At 39.0% G+C, this 19,580-nt stretch overlaps 1 protein-coding gene across 5 annotated transcripts in view; it reads left to right on the forward strand.

Annotated features, from left to right (window-relative positions):
* Positions 1-19,580, forward strand: part of fhit (fragile histidine triad diadenosine triphosphatase) — a 308,346-nt gene that overhangs the window by 118,286 nt on the left and 170,480 nt on the right. For all 5 annotated transcript variants that reach the window (XR_003832322.1, XR_003832321.1, XM_029432412.1 and 2 more), the window contains exon 4: positions 166-290. Coding sequence is in view for 3 of the 5 variants with exons in the window: in XM_029432412.1 (XP_029288272.1) it covers positions 185-290 (106 nt within the window). In the remaining 2 variants the exon portion in view is untranslated. The remainder of the gene's footprint in view (positions 1-165; positions 291-19,580) is intronic.

The following is a 19,580-nucleotide window of genomic DNA, read 5'->3' on the forward strand; positions in this document are numbered from 1 at the left end:
AGTTTGTTGTTTAAGTAATTGTAGTAGGTTAGATTTTTCATGACTTATCTTCTATCATTTATTTGTCAGTATTGGGCCTCCAGCTATATGTGGATGTGTGCGATGAACAGAATCCTTGTTCAGTCTCATGTTATTAACCACCTGCTGTCTCTGTGTCTCTTCTAGGCCTGTGAGTCCGTGGGGCATGTCGACCCTTCGCTTTGGACAGCATTTCATCAAGGCCTCGGCTGTGTTCCTGCAGACAGAGCTGTCCTTTGCTCTGGTCAACAGGAAGCCTGTGGTGCCCGGACGTATCCTTTCATTACCTACTGGTGGGAGGTGTGCCTGCTGAGGTTAGTACTGTTTGCTGGTAGAGGTGTGTGTAGACATTGTAACACCTGGCAGACCCTCTGAGTCTGGGGATGAGTGGTCACTTGGTTGCACTTACTTTGATTAGATACTGTAAATGGAGAGAGACAAGGAGATACATTTATATGTTTCCATTCAAACAAGAGAAAGGTGGATGCAGAATGTCGCACTTTCCAGGAGAAATGGACAAACTATTATTATTATCTTTGAGGAAGTAAAAGGCCAATGTGCCTAGTTTGTGCGGACGGGCTTGCGGTGAAACACGAAACATGTCAAACAAGTTTGGCTCAACAAGCTGCTCTCTGCAGAGCGTAACATAAACACATGGAAAGATAGATAGGTAGACCACCACACCAAGAACAGACTATTCCACCACTGCCATTTACAATACTCGCATTTTATAATTTGTGCAATACTCACTTTATTTTCTATCGACCACTTGGTACTTATATTATTTTTTATTCTATTTAATTATAGTTTACTGCCTTTTTTTAGTTTTTGGGCTTTTCATGCCTTTATGATAGAACAGTGCAGATTGTGAAGGGGGGAGAGAGAGAGGGAACGACATACAGCAAACGCCACAGGTCGGACTCAAACCAGTGGCCGCTGTGGGCAAGGACTAAGCCTTTGTATATGGGACGCCTGTGCTACCGGTTGAGCTACTGGGACGCCCTAGTTTACTGCCTTTTTACTTCATATGTTCTTTTGCTGTGACAAGATACATTTCCCCGTTGTGGGACTAATAAAGGATTGCTGGTTTCTGATAAAACAGAAAGATACACAGTATATAAGAAAAGTGAAATGAATGGGCTGTGTCTTAAAACATTTTTGCAGAGGTTATGAGTTCAATAATTAGTACTGCCCTCGAAGGAAGGATGTTGTAAAAAAAAAGGCCCTTGACATGGAAAAGGTTCCCCACCCCTGCACTATAGGCAACAAAGACACCTTTAACACTTTGCAAGCCTAAACACCAACGTATTCAGTGGTTAAAGGACTTTATCATTTATGTCACAGCAGAATAACTTATAAAGGTTTGTGTTAGCTCTTTAAACTTTGCTCAAGTGTATTTCTCTGACTATGACTCGTTCTAGTATTTGAGTAGAGCAAATAAATGAATGCACATGGTGTACAAAATCAGAACTGGCCAGAAGGCTATTTTTCATCTGTAGTCGATGGGCAAGGTGTTAAAGAAAGCTTCCGAAAATACATCAAGACGAAAACAGGGAGGCAGTTTAGAAGTCTCCCTAAAATACATCCCAGCAAAAGAAAAAACAAGCTTACAGTTGTTAAAAGCAGTTGTGACATATACACACACATAGAACAACACAAGCAGGACATTCAGCTAGCAGCAGTAAACAGTGCAGTGCTGATATGTGTATAGTATGTGTATTAATCATCCCTTGTTTTAATCGGTTACTGAAAGATCTGTGAGTGTTTAGTTGTGAATGTGAAACGTTTCAAAAGGTAATACAATTTGAAACCTCTGAATGTTACTTTTAATCTCTGAGAGTATATACTAGTAGCTGTTATGTACTGTGCAAAGCTAAAATGCAATTACATTCAGTAAAATAATGTTAAAGTCTTCATTTGACTGAGCTTTTGGAGCTGAGATTGAAGAAGACTGTTTAAAATGAAGATTTCATGTGCGCAGCTGAATGTCTCTGCTGTATGTAGCTGTTCAATAAGCAGGAGGATGTACAGCAAGATGATCTTTGTTGTACATGAATCCCTCACAGTTCTGTTGTCATGGTGACCTCTGCTTTTTGTTGGCATAGGGAATTAGCCCGTCAGCACTTATTTTCCTCTAATAACTTGTGCCTGCAGATTATCCTTCATTTGACCTGATGTTTTCATATGTACAAACTAAACACAATGACTTGAGTGTGGGATGCCCAGCGTTACTCTGTCTACAGCGTTTTCTTGACCCCTAATGAATCAGAAAGTGTTTATTTATCCTGGGGTCAAAGCAAGGTTTTAGCAAGGATCACAAAATAAAGGGGGAGAGAATGGAAACGTACGTGAGACACAGCTATGTAGCTCTGCAGTGCACATGCAGGATCACTTCTGGGTTGGTCAAAGGAGAATAAGACAACTTTAGGACTTCATATTGTTTATTCTCAAGTTTGTAAAGTAGTTGTACTGTCTTGGATATATATTTTGCTCTTTCTTTTCTTTTCATTTATTTGCTATTACTTATTTACTTGGACTTGTTGACTTTCCTTGTTCTAAAGGCCCTGTCACACATATCCGTATGACAGAAACGTATGCTGGCGCATACGAAATATCGGCAATACGTTGATATAAATTAAGGGTAAGTTGTTATCGCTTGAAGGACGCAGACGATACGCCAAACATGCCAGACATACGGCCCTGTCACACAGTTCCATATGGCAGAAACATTTGCCGCCACATATGAAAATTAGCTCAACATTTTTCAGAGTCCAAATACGTCCAACTTTTCGACAGCGGTGTTGTAGCTGACGTATACATAACGAATACATAACAAATTATTATACGTATGTCAAACATTGATAGCGTATCACTTACATATTTAAAACGTATCAGAGCGCCTGGCCAACGGAGCTGGAAAAGTGCCATCTGGTTCACGTGATGCTGGAGAACGGCTAGAATGCTGAACGCTAGCTGTACTGTAGAAACACGTTTAATAAGTTACTCCGTCGTCAGGGATAAGTTTAACATAGGGTAGGAATAGGTTATCCTCTCGTTATCAATAAATTAAAGCCGACGTAGCCTATATCTAACGTACCTCTAACATAGTCACGTAGGTATTTACATACTATATTTATGTAGGTAAGTATTCACGTACTGTATTTACATAGGTAAGTATTCACGTACTATATTTACGTAGGTAAATATTCATGTACTGTATTTACGTACGTAAGTATTCACGTACTGTATTTACGTAGGTAAATATTCACGTACGTATTCCGTATTCACGTATGTCTAACGTCACGTAACGTCTGCATAACTTATGAAGCACACGTCGGGTACATCCGGTAATTTTGAACATGCTCAAAACATCAGTGTTCCCCAGCGTAACACCACCTGCTCTTAACGAATACTACTTATACCTTACCTTATATAAACGTACACCAGCGTGTTGCCGATAATTTGTATATGCCATATTTTTGTAAATCTTATGCATTCGTTGGGTATTCGTCTGATACATTTTGTATTAGGAAGTGATACTCTATCAATAGGTTAGACATGCGTATCTGTATATGTTTACTTTTCCAATCCGATGAAAAGTTGGACGTATTTGGACTCTGACAAATTTTCGTATGCTCCGGCATACGTTTCTGTCATACGGAGATGTGTGACAGGGCCTTAAGCACACATGACAGAATGCAGATATATTCTATTATTCCTTGTAGCAGGAGTGTTTTTGAAATGCATTGTTGTTTCATAGCTGAGTTTATGTGCTGAAAGATTTAAGTCTGTTGAACGTCGGACACCCAAACATCACGGCTCGGTGTGGCCAAGTGTGGTGCATTGTACTTGTGTAGGCACATCCAGCAGGGAAGTAGCATGGTGTTGTATTGCCACACCACAGCTGATCAGTGTCTGGGAGAAGCACGTTGTCACTGCTTAATGGCAGCGCAAGACTGTGAGACTGAGTCAAGTTACTCTTTCAAACTGCATTGAGTGAGTTTTTTTATTTTCATTCAGGGAATAAAAATATATCAAGTAGCCATAGTTGGTGTAAAACTCCAATCACTTTTGCTCTACCATTGTTTGAGTGTTGTTATTATGTTTTATTGACAGTATCTTAAGGCCCTGTCACACATATCCGTATGGCGGAAACATATACGAAAAATAGCTCAAAATTTGTCAGAGTCCAAATACGTCCAACTTTTCATCGGATCGGAAAAGTGAGCGTATACAGATACGCATGTCTAACCTATTGATAGAGTATCACTTCCTAATACAAAATGTATCAGACGAATACCCAACAAATGCATAATGTGTACAAAAATATTAAGCTTATCCCTGACGACGGAGTAACTTATTAGACGTGTTTCTACAGTACAGCTAGCGTTTTGGGAGCTTATTAGGGTTTGAATATAGTATATAGGGTCCCTGTGAGTAGCTCATCCTCACTTCTTCACAACACGTCTTGATGAATACATCAACCTAGCATCAGAGAGAGGCTATTAAACAAGGAAAACTGCAAAAAAAAGTTTTGTCTCTAAGCTGGATCTCTGTGCAGCAGAGATAAATAAAGGCACTGATCACTATTTGAGAATCCACTGTAACAATGTATGGCATACATTTCTTAGACTTGTAGAGACTATTAGGCTGTAGCTAAAGGGGGTGAAAACTAAGCAATAACAGCTGAGGGTTCAGAGGGTTTCAACACCACAGCATAGCAGCTTTATTAACATCGTAATTACCTTCGTCCATGCTCTATCCTCAGCAGTAAATTAATAGAAAACATGCAGTGTGGTATAATACAGCGTCCCTGAAATCAGCCTCCGTCTTTCACAGTCAATATCTGTCTCATTGTTTCTCTTTGACTTGACTTGAACATTCGCTGCTCAATTGAGCACTTCCTAAAGCCTCCTGTTGTCGCCTGGCAACAGATGCTGTCTTTCCTGAAGTGAAGCCGACCTTGATATAAAGGATATATAAGCAGCTGTTTACCATTCATACGCACAAACAAACATACAGGTGACAGACAATAACAATGGTTGTGAAGGTTACCGAGGCCTGTCCCTGTGCAGGATTGTTTGTTTTCAGTTTGTTTGGTCCATCATCATGTTTCCATACTCCAGAATAAAACAGATGTTTAGTTCATTTAAAAAATATGTACAGGTGTCGCACAAAGGGAAGAGGAGGTGATGAATCCTCATGCACTTAAATTAAAATCATTTTGTCTATTAATCATTGTTTTTAACCAGCCTGAGCAGAAAAGAAAAAAACAATCTTAAATTAATTAGCATGATTTCCATTTCTGATTTGTTTGAATAATGTGCGTATTTTATTTCTCGAATGATAATCAGTTATTTGCTTTGTGCTCAATTTCTCAAATGCTTCTCTCGCCTCGCACAACTCCTCCAAACTGAGATTAACATTGGACCAGGGAGACTTCTTTCTCTGCTCTGCTATAAACCTCCATTCTGAGTTCATATGTAATCAGATTTTTCTTTAAACACTGTGATTATCACTCTTGATTGTAGAGGCCTGACATATTCTAAGAAAGCCCTTAAATTAAGTGTGTATTGTGTTCCTTATCAAACGGATCCATCAGAATCTGGTTTTTGCACACGGACCTGAGCTTTGGCTGAGCTGGCTATCCATCACTGCTGTTGGAATAAGCAGCTAAAATGTATTTTTTATCATTGTGATCACATGATTTGAATATTACTGCAGATCTCTGCTGTTCATCTAGCATTAGCCTTTTGCATATTATTAGCCTGCCAATTCAAATATTTTGATGTGATACACACCCTTAATTGTGAAAGAGGAGGACGTTGTGTTGTCAAATCGGTAAAGAAGTTTCCTCATTTGCTTGTGTTGTGTCTATTTGCATGCGTTTTCTTCATTTGCAGTGCATTGAGTTCTCAGGGTCATGCATCCTGCTGTCTGTAATGCTATCATCGAACACTGTTTAATAGGATTCCATCAAATCATGGATGCTTGAATCATTTTTGTGCATCTTTAAGATGCATGACTAAACAAATATTTGAATAAATGAAAATGTGTATGTCAATCTGCTGCTGTACAAGAGGCATCGGAGGACTGAGAGCAGGTAGACAATGAAGCAGCCACCGGGTTTTAGCATTAGCATTAGCTTCCCTGCAGGTAGACTTTATCTAACTTTGATGCAAGTGTAATTATATTTGAGCACAATCATGCTCCTCACAGGATAAACCCTTTCCATTTTAAACACTGCCTGAGCTTTCTTTGATGCCACCCAAAATGACACATTTAAAGATATGATAACTCTAACTCTAATCAAAAAGGCAGATTACCATGAGATTAACATTTGAGTTTTCTCAAATTTATTTCAATTATAGTGACCCTGTGACCTCTTCTCTTGATTCTGTTTCTCCCTCTTTTTAATAGTCTACAATGTGCTGCTTAAATAATTATGTAAGTGACACAAGTGGTTAATTCAATCAGTTAATTCATTGTTGCCTTTGAAAAACATTAATCACTTAAAACTAACATTTAAATATTGCATTTTTTAAAAGTACTTATTCACATATTTTTTCCTATCCGACATATAGTGGTTTAACTTGTCACCTTTCTGCAGTGATTATAGCGATGTGTTAGTACACTGTGACATCACTTCTGGCCACACCCACCCACACCTGTTAGAGGTGAAGCAACCAGAGAGGGCAGTGAAACGCTCCGTTACAGTCTGGTGGTAATGGTTCTCTTTAATTTAAACACTTGTAACCAGCAACTAATAATATTGTATCTGACCTTCAATCTGGTTTATGAAAAAACACAGCACTACAACAGCCGCCTTAAAAGTAGTAAATGATTTTATACATTTCTTAGACAATAGAGAACATTGTGCAGCACTTTTTATTGACTTGTCCAAGGCTTTTGATACTGTGGATCATGCCTTATTGTCACAAAGACTCTATAGTATAGGTCTCTCAGATCAAGCCGTCTGTTGGTTTGAGAACTATTTATCAGGCAGATCACAGTGTGTGCGGGCAGAAGGTATAACTTCTAGCTCTCTTAATGTATCCAAGGGTGTGCCACAGGGATCGGTTGTAGGACCATTGTTATTTATCATTTATATAAATAATCTTAATCACAATGTTTTAAATGCAAATTTCCATTTTTATGCTGATGACAGTCATTTACTGCTCTGCGTCCTCCCCAAATCAGGCTCTTTGTCAGCTCCAGACTGCTTTTAACATTGTACAATGTAATTTACATGAATTGAAACTTGTTTTAAATGCTGGAAAGACGAAGCTCATAATGATCTCGAGAGCAAAAACCAAACACTTGAACCTCCCTCCTATCACCACTTCACAGGGTTCTGAGATTGAATCTGTGTCTCAGTTCAAACATCTTGTTATTATCATTGATGATTCTCTTTCTTTTAAACCTCACATTTTAGAACTTTTGAAAAAATTAAGAATAAAATTAAGTTTTTACTTTAGAAACAAGTCCTGTTTTTCTTTCGAGGCCAGACAGAGATTAGTCTCTGCAACATTTCTGTCTGTGCTAGACTATGGAGATGTTGCTTATATGAATGCATCGTCTCAGTGTCTCAGCTCTCTGGATACCGTCTACCACGGGGCACTGAGATTCATAACAAACCTCAAAACCCTGACGCACCACTACACCTTATATGCTCGTGTTGGAAGGTCTTCCCTGACCACCCGTAGACTGAAACACTGGCACATTCTTATTTATAAAGCTATTCTTGGTGCTCTTCCACAAGACCTAAGGATCTACATTAGTATGAAATGTAGTGGACCTGTATCTGCTTCGCTCCGAGGACTTGTTTCTTTTAACTGTCCCAAAAGACCGTACAGAACTTGGGAAAAGGGCTTTTAGTTACGCTGCTCCGGCTCCTTGGAACCAGCTGCAGAATGAGCAGAAACTCAGAGAGCTGGTCTCTCTGAACAGACTTAAAGTGACTCTTAAAGACATTCAAGCAGACCGCTGTGTCTGTAAATGCTTTGATTGTGTTGTGAATGTGTTTGTTTTTTTGTCTGTAACTGTGCTGCTGCCCATCTTGGCCAGGACTCTCTTGAAAAAGAGATTTTTAATCTCACTGAGACCTATCCTGGTAAAATAAAGGTTATAAATAAATAAAAACCAGTGTGCCACACTATAAATGCAATCCAACAGGGCACTAGCAGGCAATCTGATTGGCCGGCTTCCTCAAAATACTGAAAATGTTACTTGGCCAACCCGAGCAAACGGTTGAATAATGCTCTTTTATAGTATAACATTTGAGTTATTTGTAGACCTGAATTTTTATTGGGGAGAACTCTGCATTCATTGTGTCTGATATCCACAGTTACTGCAGTCTAAAGGGAGTTTAATTGGGTTTGTTCTATCAATTAACAAACATTTAGTCAGAGGGAATAAATAGGGCTCAGGAGACAGCACCCTTAATAAATTACTAGAACCAGAAAACATGCTTTACCATGTAATAGTGGCTCACAGGATGTAAACACATGTCAGGCCTGCGTCTTATCTCTCCGGTCAATATGGAATAGACAGATGGCAAATGTTGACGTCCTCGTTATGCTCCCATTGAAGTGTCATTACACCAAAGGGGAACCTATTGCACATGGTGTGATGTAGAAGTGTTCCTGCTTTGTACTGCTGAAGGTTACACTGGCTGACAAAATGTATTATCCAACAACATGTCTACTGGCCTAATTGTGTGTGAGATGAAATGCACTGGGCTCCAGTGACAGAACAGTGTGGTACTGCCATACCAATACAACAACATAACAAACATTATTTGATTAGGTATCTTCTTTCTCAAAGAATTCATTAGACTAAGAGCTGATTACACACATGTAGTAATCCTATTAAAATGTATAATTAGTAGCATTTTCTATTTCTCTGCTGAGGTTGCGAGTAGCGGGTAGGAAAAGGGTTGCAATTAGCAAAGACACAATGCTGTCCCACGTTATCCAGCAATCTCGTGACACACATTAGCAGACGCTCTGGCAGGGATTACTGGAGAAGCAGCACTTTTCTTTCTCAAAATAGCCCCTTAAGTGTCTGTGTGTGATGGCAACACAGCAAATGTCATGAGCTATGGAGAATGCATCTTCTTCTGCTGCTCCTGCTCTTTCAGACAGAGTTATAATATTGTCAATGAGATCAAACTAGCCCATCATTCTTTGACAACTATTACCATTGTAACATGTTACTTTAAAAGTTAGACTTTATTTTTTACTATCATAATAAGTGCTGTTTCATTTTCTATGCATTTCCAAAAGTAGATTCTCCTCTATGACCATTGCTTTAGCTTTACACTATTTCATCTTAATAATAATAATAATACATTAGATTTGTATAGCTCTTTTCTAGAAACTCAAAGACACTTATATCTTACTATATTACTAGGACTTCTTGTAAAATACTTCTGAAACACGTTTTAAAGTTACTCTTCCTCATAATTTATGAATCTGCTGAGAGTAACTGGACACATTTAAGTTATACAGTAAAATTGTGGCTTTATGGATTACAGGACTCTTAACTCCTGGTTAAGAGTCCTGTAATCCATAAAGCAGTTTTTCTTCACAAACAACGCTCTTGGATGGTTCCATACTCAATCGAATATTTCAGTATGAACATTGCAAATCATGCAAGTTTGTTTGTCTCATTCCCACTTACCCCCTGTAACAATTATTTCCGTCTTCCTGCAATTAAAGGACTTTGCTATTCAATTTGAAAAAGCAACGGCGAGTGACTGACCTTCATTACTCGATCGACCAATGGTATGACTCCTTCACTCACTCAGTCAGGAACAGACTTTTTAGGGCCAGCCGCTTTGAAGCCAAACATCAGAAGCATAACATAACATTGTACTCATCGCTGTGATCTGAGGGCACAGAAATTAGTTTGATCAAATGATCTGAACGATGCAGTTTTCCATCACATTATCCCAAATGTTAACAGAATTAAATGAATGCTTGTTTCCATCCACTACTGTTTCTATGCGATTATTAGCAGGAGTTCGTCCAGATAAGCAGTAGGTTGTGTCAATTCTCCAGTCAGAGAACCATAATACCATTGCAGAAGAAGAGGGCGCAACTAGATAATGTAATTAAATGTTTGTTGTTCTGTGTGTTGATCCAACAATATGTAAATATATAATGTAATTTAATTCATAATTAGTTCTGTGTGTTTCAGTGACACTTAGAGACGCTGTATCCGTGTACACAGTGTAGCAATAGCATGTTGGCACAAATATAATGGGGTCATAATGTGAAAGAATAATTAAAGGAGATTTTGTTCAGAAACAAGGTGGAGTGGAATACACTCCATGATATTCCAGATCCCCCCCCAACGATTCCATCTCTCATGCAGCTGCATGGATCACTGGTGTTCGCATGCCAGCGACCGTATAAACAAAATCAGGTCATCGGTTTCTCTGAGCTGCAGGAAGTGCTGAGCCTTGACCTTATTTTTTTTCTTCTTCTCTGGTGTGTTTACATTCATATCTGGCCTGGGGGCCCTGTTTGTCGGCCAGTCGGGAGTAAGGCGGAGATTTCAGCTGAGCCCCCACCGACCTGTCACAGCCCATATCTACAGTCTGGACAGCAGGCCCCACTAAAGGCCAGTGCAGGAGCAGGTCACAAGGCATGGAGGGAGGGAGGGATCAATCATGCGTACGCACACACACAAACACATACATCAAAAATATCCCAGCATGCAAATCCAGTTAGAGGCAGGGGGAGGGGGAGTCTGGTAGAAGCACCCCGACTTCTGAGACAAACATACACCCAGAAAAGTAAAGTCATCTATTTTATGTGTTTCTATTAGAAAAGGTATCATTTGGGCAGCTTCATCACAACAACAATTAAAAGTTAATGTAGCCTTTACTTGCCACACGTATTTGCTTTGAAGGTTGAATTCTAATCTGATAGATGACTTGCCTTGGTGACTTGTTTCTGCACAATACCTGCCTTTGATGTTTGACTTTTTCACTTGTAAATTTTTAATACGCGATACATTATAGACACTACTTTGTTCTTTCTTCCTCGTAATCAATAACTCACAGATCTCATCAGAGCTCCACTCCATCTTTACAAAAAACAAATGTGCATCAGTGCCTGGAAGATTTTGACTTTTTGAGGAGCTTTGGTGTTTCTCAAAATAAGCAGCACCTTTGAATTGTTATGTAGCTTTAGTTTTCTTTCTTTAACACACTTTTTTTTAACTGCCAAGAATAAGCTATGGATTTCCTAACAAGCATCTGATGAATACGCCCATCACGTCTTTACACTCATGTTTGACAGCACCCGCATTATTATACACGACTTAACATTTAAAGCCTTTATGCCATGATTACTCCGAAGCACTTCCACTGCAGAATTATCACCGGATATCACAAGATGAACATAACGATCAGTGTGACAATAACATAAAGACAGGGAAGTTGGAGCCTTGTGGTCCTTTCTTAATTATCTGTTGTTGCCGTTTGCTAAGCTGACCTACAACCAAAGCAGGTAATCTTCAAATAAATGATAATTGACATGAATTATAGACGATGTGCAATCTCGCAAATGTACAGGTTTTTTTTATTGTGTTTTCTTTTTGTTTGTTTAATTAAATGGCCTCTACCAACCCTGCAGTAAAGTAATAACCGCAGACACATTTCATGTTATTGGCGTACCCTAATAAACTTAATTCCCCCCAAAGTGTCGGCCCTTACATATAGCACATTAACTATATTTTTTATAAGTTAACATTTTCATTCGTAAAGTTCAAATGAAATCAAAGTAACTCATGCCTTTCTGCACTCACATGTCGAGTCATAGTGATTTTCCTAAGTTAGTGCTACCATTTGTAATTTCTTCAATTGTTAATTCTGTTGTTAATTTATTTATAAGTGGCCAACCATTTAATTTATGTAGCTAAATGTTGTATGTGCATGATGCACATGTCCGTCTATAGAACAATAATTCATTGTAGGGTTGGACATAAGGGCTTGGTGGTGCAGTTCACACTTAATAGTATATACAGTACACGTAGTGTATATGTTGACATGTAATGGTTTCTTGCTGTTGTTTTTCTTGTGAATCCAACATGTTACACTGTAACACTGCAGACAGGAAGCATTGTGAAGACCAAATACTGCACATATAGTCATCATTATCAACGTAACACTAGCAGTGTCAGCAGTATCACTGTTAGTAACAGCAGCTACACTAGTAGTAAAATAAAAAGCTGCAAAATGATGATGTGCGGAATAAAGAAGAAGCAACGTGATCCACACTGAGGATGTAAAACGTGCTTAAATGTGTTGCAAAGTTCTGTTACGCTTGTCAGTGAGAATATGATTTAGCTCATTATGTGTTGGTGTGCAAGAATCCTCTATGTGAGGACAATTGAAAGTGAAGCAGCACACACCCAGACTTGTTCTCTGGGCGACTGAGGGTGGCCTCCTTTCCTGTTTTATAATTAAAAGCTCATCTCCCATCGGCCTGCTCCAGATGTGCTGCTGAACTCGTCAGCCTCCTCTGTGCCACAGAGAGATCGCACATACAGCCGGGCAGCCGGAACCGAGGGAGTCTTGGTCACAAAGCACATTTTAACATCCCTCCCTGTGCAGTCTCTGCAGTCTCTGCGGTCTCTGCGGTCTCTGCCAGCTCGCATTAATGCTTGAAAAAAGATTGTTAGGGTTACATTCATACCAAAACCAGAAAAAACTAACAAGCCCGTGAGCAGCACATAGCAGCTGGCATGAACAACAAACTGAGTATTTAGTTGATACCAATACGGCTAAAACAGTTTGTCCTGAGGGTGGGGCCAGATGAAAGGTCATGGGGTCGTCAAGATCAGACAGTAGATCCAGTGGGGAGCATGAATGTGCTCAGTAGAATACATTTCATGACAATCTGCCTATTTGATTATGAAATTGCTGTGTTCATGTCACATGGGAGTTACTGTAAATACCAGTTATGACTTCGTAATGATAGTAATTATGATTTAGAAACTGAAAGATAAAAATGCATAAGTGCCCACACGGCACTTTAGGTAAGCAGATTAAACACAAATCTAATGAATATAGGGTTAATGACCATGCATTATTTTTTAACCCTTACACAACCAACTCTGCAATCTGTCTTGAGATGTCAGATAATGAGAATGCTTGTAAGTCATAGTTCAATCCTTACAAAGCAACCGTATATGGCATATACCATCTAATGCGTTGCCCGGATGGTGGTGGAAAAGGAAAGTTTAACAAGTTATGTTGTACAGCCCTCAGCAACCTGGAGCAGACTGAGCAGTTAGAGTTAAACGTTTCACTTATAATTGAAGCATTTAGAACTGAGGGTGGCACTAGAGGAAAGCTCATTTGCATTCAAACTGGAATGGGTCTATCCTTTGGGGAGGATGAATGAGATCATTAAATATTGATACATTTCAGTTGCATGTGTTGACAGAGCAGACAAACGGCACGCAGCAACTTATACTGTCACTTCATTGTTGACTGAAACAGAAAGTGAAACTGAAATGTACAAAAATGGCAATTCAGTCTAATAATCAGGCTATCTAAGTCGGACAGAGAGAGGGACAATTTACTTTGAAATGCAATTTCAAACCCTTTCAGCACATCTTTTGAACAGACAGTATTGATTCAATTGTTGTATCACTAATGTTTCCAAAGTGTTTACCTCTTGACATCACTGTGAAGCACCTCCTCTTTCTGTCCTTTCAAACCACTACACTGCGACAGATTCATGGTTGCAAATTACATGCAAACTGTATTCATGTCAAAAAGCATCATTACTCTTAATAACTTAATATTACATCTAGCTGGCTTATCAAATCTGCCTACACTGATTATTCAAGCAAAATTAGTTTTTTTGTCCTGTGAGAAAAGCATTATTATGTTGTGTCACTCAAGTGCTTGTTCTGCATGTTGTGTGTATTTTGTGAGTGTGTTTGTGCTTGTTACCAACTCATTTCCTATTTTGTGTGTGTGTGTGTGCATTTCTCTCTGCGTTTTTATGATTTCTCTTAGACCTGTGTTTTCTCCTCGTACCTCCCCATCACTCTCATCTTTTGCTCCCTTAGACACATGACATCGCTGGCTGGCGGATGATTAACAATGGCTTCACCAGAAGCTTATGTGTGGAAATGGCAATAATTAATTTACGAGCACTAACTGTGTCTCTGCTACTTGTAAATTCTAATTCTCCAAAAGATATACACTCTAACCCCAACCACCACCCTTGCCTGCTTTTATTAATATCAGAGTCTGGATACCACATGAGACAGTGCTGATTATTTTATTCTTTTAAGCTTGGGTGGAGCCGGAGGCAGTTACGGCTGAATTAGACTAATGTTTTGACACACGACTGCTGGAGAATAGGAAGATGGAAGCAGAGAGGCAATGGCCCCTTTACGGATCGGCTGAAAGATTGTGGTAAGACATCATAACTCCCATAGGCCATAATCAGTCGCATGTGTACTAAAGAAACTTGGAGGATATGTCAAGTTAATGTAGCAGCATAGCATGTGAAGATAATAGATCTCTTCTAGCACAACATCCAAAGTGAGCCATGTGACTTCCACTCCCTTTCATCATAATGCTAAATTGACCCCTGGTTTTCTTTGTGGGTTTGGTTTAGTTTAGTATGGTTTCGTCACAGACTGTACCCAGGGATACAACAACTGTAACTGAGACAGTTGAGGCTGAGTTACGGTATGTGTACAGAGGGGGCTTCGTTCAGTCACCCATCTCCCGCATGATGGAACTTATACCTGATCTAACTCACTAGTCGTCAAATAGAGACGCTTGGTCAGCACCTCTGTGGAGTCGTAAAGCATTTCTACTAACTCCAATCTGTAAACCTATCCGTGTCATTATTAGATGGTCAGAGGAACAGACAGTTTATAGAGCGAGAAAGTCTGTGTATGACAAGTGGGAGTGGAGAATGGATGGATAGGTCGAACAGAAATAGGTCTTTCACCCAGGAGACTGCTGCTCGTACCTAACCTTTTCATAACTTGCGTACTTAACTAACGCCATTTATTTTAATTTAACAAACATGCTTATTTTAACCCAAACCAAGACATTTTCTTTAACCAAGTAAAACAAATGGACATTAAAGGGCTACATAGGGGTTACAAAGAGCGTCTGTAGTTGACTAGTTGGGAGTTAGAACATGTTGTTTACACGCATAAACGTTACCCGTTTATGCTTCGAGTCTATTTTCTTCAATTTTACATGCACATGGGCTCTGAGCGCTGCCAAAATGTGGGTCACCTACACTCAGTGCTGTAGCTGAACACAGTTGTGTGGACGCAGACAGAGGACTGAAGCTGCTGCTCTGCGAACATCCTTCTCACGCTACACCTCCGGTGAAGACGTGGTGTCGTGCTCCATTGTTGAGGTGTTGCATTTGATATTCTGGAGCTGCCTACAGATATACTGTCAAATGAAATGAAGCGTGTTGTAGCACCTTCGCAGGACTAGAGGAACTAGTCATTCTTTAACAGGAAGCCTCAATCAGTCCTGAAAATTACGTTCCCATTCAACAAAACTGCATTGTCAATCACGTTTTGAGGGAAACCTATTTTTCCGCTGATTATGTTTGATTTTGACATATCACAAAAACATTTTTAGTTAAAGTCCACAGAAGTCCATGTAAGCAGGATGTTGTGGGGGATCAAACAAAGACAAGACTTTCAACCAGGTGATGTCTCGCGTGAAACCAAAAGTTATCGTTGACATTGTTTTCATTTACGTACATAAATAACAAAATAACAAAAATATAAAACAAAATATAACAAAATTTGATTTAATTTGATCTTTTACTAAACTTCACCAGTAGTTGCGTTGCCTAAACGTTTTGTTGCCTTTTTGTTTGTTTTGATTACAACATAAAAGCCTGAGACCTAAGGTAAGACAAGAGGGATTGTGGTCATGACTGTTGATGCACAAAGTCAACTCTCCAGGATCGAGAAAAGTGCATCCACCCCAAACTTACTGAGCAAAAACATCGCTCATTTTAGACTTTTCTTTAACAATTTTCCGAGCGCTTGTTTTATGTAGTTGAAGATTTCTAAACTCTTTAAATCAAATCAAATTCAAATCAAATTTATTTATATAGCCCAATATCACAAATTATACATTTGTCTCAGTGTGCTTTACAGACTGTACAGGTTACGACACCCTCTGTCCTTAGACCCTCGCTTTGCACAAGGAAAAGCTTCCTAAAAGAACCCCCACAATTAAAGGGGGAAAAATGGAAGAAACCTCAGGGAGAGCAACTGAGGAGGGATCTCTCTCCCAGGACGGACAGACGTGCAATAGATGTTGTGTGTACAGGATAAACAACATAGTACAAATACAACATTTGACAGAAATTATGTTGTGTTGAAAAAGAGAAAGTATGGATGAATCCAGGAAAATGTCAAGCAGGACCAGGACAGCAGGCGCAGTTAGAAACATGCATTTACATAAATGCATACAGATAGAGAGGGATAAGAAGAGAGGGAGGGGAGGAGAGAGGAAGAGAAGGAGGAGAGCAGGGAGTTGTCCCCCGGCAGTCTAAGCCTATAGCAGCATAACTAGGGGCTGATTCAAGGCAAACCTGAGCCAGCCCTAACTATAAGCTTTATCAAAAAGGAAAGTCTTTAGCCTAATCTTAAATGTGGAGTGTCTGCCTCCCGAACAAAAACTGGAAGCTGGTTCCACTGGAGAGGAGCTTGATAGCTGAAGGCTCTGGCTCCCATTGTACTCTTAGAGACTCTAGGAACTACAAGTAACCCTGCAGTCTGGGAGCGCAATGCTCTAGTTGGTTTATACGGTACTATGAGATCTTTAAGATATGCTGGAGCTTGACCATTAATTGCTTTGTAAGTCAGGAGAAGGATTTGGAATTATATTATGAATTTTACCGGGAGCCAGTGCAGAGCCGCTAATACAGGAGTAATATTATCCTGTTTCCTTGTTCTTGTCAATACATGTGCCGCTGCATTTTGGATCAACTGAAGAGTCTTAAGCAACTTTTTGGGACAACAATGAGTTGCAGTAATCCAGCCTTGAAGTAACAAATGCATGGACTAGTTTTTCTGCATCATTTTGAGACAGGATGTGTCTTATTTTTGTAATGTTACGTAGATGAAAGAAGGCAGTCCTTGAGATTTATTTTATGTGGGAGTTAAAAGACAGATCCTGATCAAAGATGACACCAAGATTCCTTACAGTGGTGCTGGAGGCCAAATTAATGCCATCCAGAGCTTCTATGTCATTAGAAAATGCGTTTCGGAGGCGTTTAGGGCCAAGTATAATAACTTCAGTTTTGTCTGTGTTTAACATCAAAAAGTTGCTAGACATCCAAGTTTTTATGTCCTTAAGGCATGCTTGAAGTTTAGCCAATTGATTGGTTTCGTCTGGTTTAATTGATAGATATAATTTGGTATCATCCGCATAACAATGAAAGTTTATAGAGTGGTTCCTTATAATATTGCCCAAAGGAAGCATATATAAGGTGAATAGGATCGGTCCAAGTACAGAACCCTGCGGAACTCCAAGACTGACCTTGGCTGTCATGGAGGATTTATCGTTAACACATACAAATTGAGATCGCTCAGATAAATAGGACTTGAACCAGCTTAGTGCTGTTCCTTTTAATTGTAATGACTTTAGTAACTCTTTATTTTTCCGTGTAGCGCTATCATCAGGTCAATATCTCAACGTTTGAAATAAGTCATCACATTCCCATCATTCATAATGTCTTTATAGATTAATCAGTATGTTATTTTTTTGATTATTTCAATCAATATTTTTCTATAAAATATGAGAAAATAGAGAAAAAATACAATAACCCTTCCCGGAATCCAAGATGACGTACAGTATTTAAATTGTCTCTATCTTAGACCAACTGTCCACAACCCAAAGTTATTCAATTGATCTTCTAAGAAAACAAAGTAGAGCAACAAATCTTCACGCTTCTGTAGTTATCATTTTTGCAGAATGTATTTCTGTTGATTGAGCTCCAGACCATGGTAAACATTATGCCTGCTGAAGATCAGCATGTTAACATTGTCATTGTAAGCATACTGATGTTAGCATTTAGCTCAAAGCGCTACTTTGCCAAAGTCCATCCTCCAGAACTGCTAGCTCGACCCGAAGTCTTTTAGCCTTCTTGTACAGTCAGTACTATGTCAGTATATGTAGCCTATTGTAATCCACTCTGCCTTTGTTTGGTCACTTGGTGATTTGTAAGGCTTAAAATTAGATTTTCATACATTAATAATTGAATGTGGGAAGTAAATGCAGGGCTCAGGAAGTGTATTGTTTTACAGTTGGTTTCTTCTGGCCAGCGGCTCACTTCTGTGTCTCTAACTTGGCTCCACAGGAAGCCTGTGTTCACGGCTCCATCCATTATGTGCTTGGCCAGCGCCGCCTGTTTACACCACTACATTATTTATTTCCTTTTTCTTTTTACATTTTCAGCATAATTGAGAAATTGTGTTGTTGGATACCTCGCCAGCAGAAACAAATGAGACATCTCCATTGTCATGAAAAGCAGTCGCTGCTGAAAGTATTTATTCCCAGTGGCAGTGGAGGGATATTTCCACCCTCCTCCCTCCTTTTAGGTCCTTTGCTTTGTGCAGCAGCGACAGTAAACATTTTTGGACTTGCTCATATGGAAAATGTGACATTTACAAGAGTGATCATCTCTCCGCCTGTGCTTTGCACTTGGGGTTGTGTGTCACATGATGTCCCTGAGTGAAAAGCTGGGTTGCTGATACACGTGATGTGAGATACGAGGTCAGCACAAGACAATTCGGTACCATGTTAAAACCTTCAGATGCAATAAATTATTGTCTTACATTCTTCTTTTAAGACACACTCTCTGGGAGGACATTTAAAGATTTGAAGGAGCTGTTGGGTACTAATCCAACTCATACTGGATTTCAATTTTGTTTCAATTAATTATTAATTGAATGTCATAATATAATATAACATATAGCATCAACAAACATGTTTGATGATTCCTTTAATCTTTGTGTTAAAAAATTATGATTAAGATATTTAGTGAACTTAACATTCTACAGGGTTAAAATCTAATTGATCTGTGCTCTCTGTTGGACAAACTATGTAATGTCAGCACTGTTTTTAAGTGACCTCAAATATGTTGGGCGTTTCAGTTTTGAGATATGTTGTTGGTTATCACCCGATTTATACACTAATATTGATATGTTTGAGATAATTTAAAATGATCTGATAATCAATCCATTTATGTGACACATGTAATCATCATATATGGTACAATTCCAAATAGTAATAATTATCAATATTATTAATAATATTTACAGAGTTAAAATATACAGGATACTTTAAACCTAGATTTTTCTTATTGTCAACAAATCCCAAGAAAAGACCCAAATCCACAATGTGTCAATATTTTCTCTATACGCTGCCCTCTCTGTGGCCTTAGCCCCAAGCCCATTGATTCCTAAGAGAGAAGCTCACCTATATACAGTAGTTCCATTAAAAAAAAAAAAACGAATAAATGATATTA

The sequence above is a fragment of the Cottoperca gobio genome, chromosome 5 (genome assembly GCF_900634415.1).
Source record: "Cottoperca gobio chromosome 5, fCotGob3.1, whole genome shotgun sequence".
Taxonomy (NCBI): domain Eukaryota; kingdom Metazoa; phylum Chordata; class Actinopteri; order Perciformes; family Bovichtidae; genus Cottoperca; species Cottoperca gobio.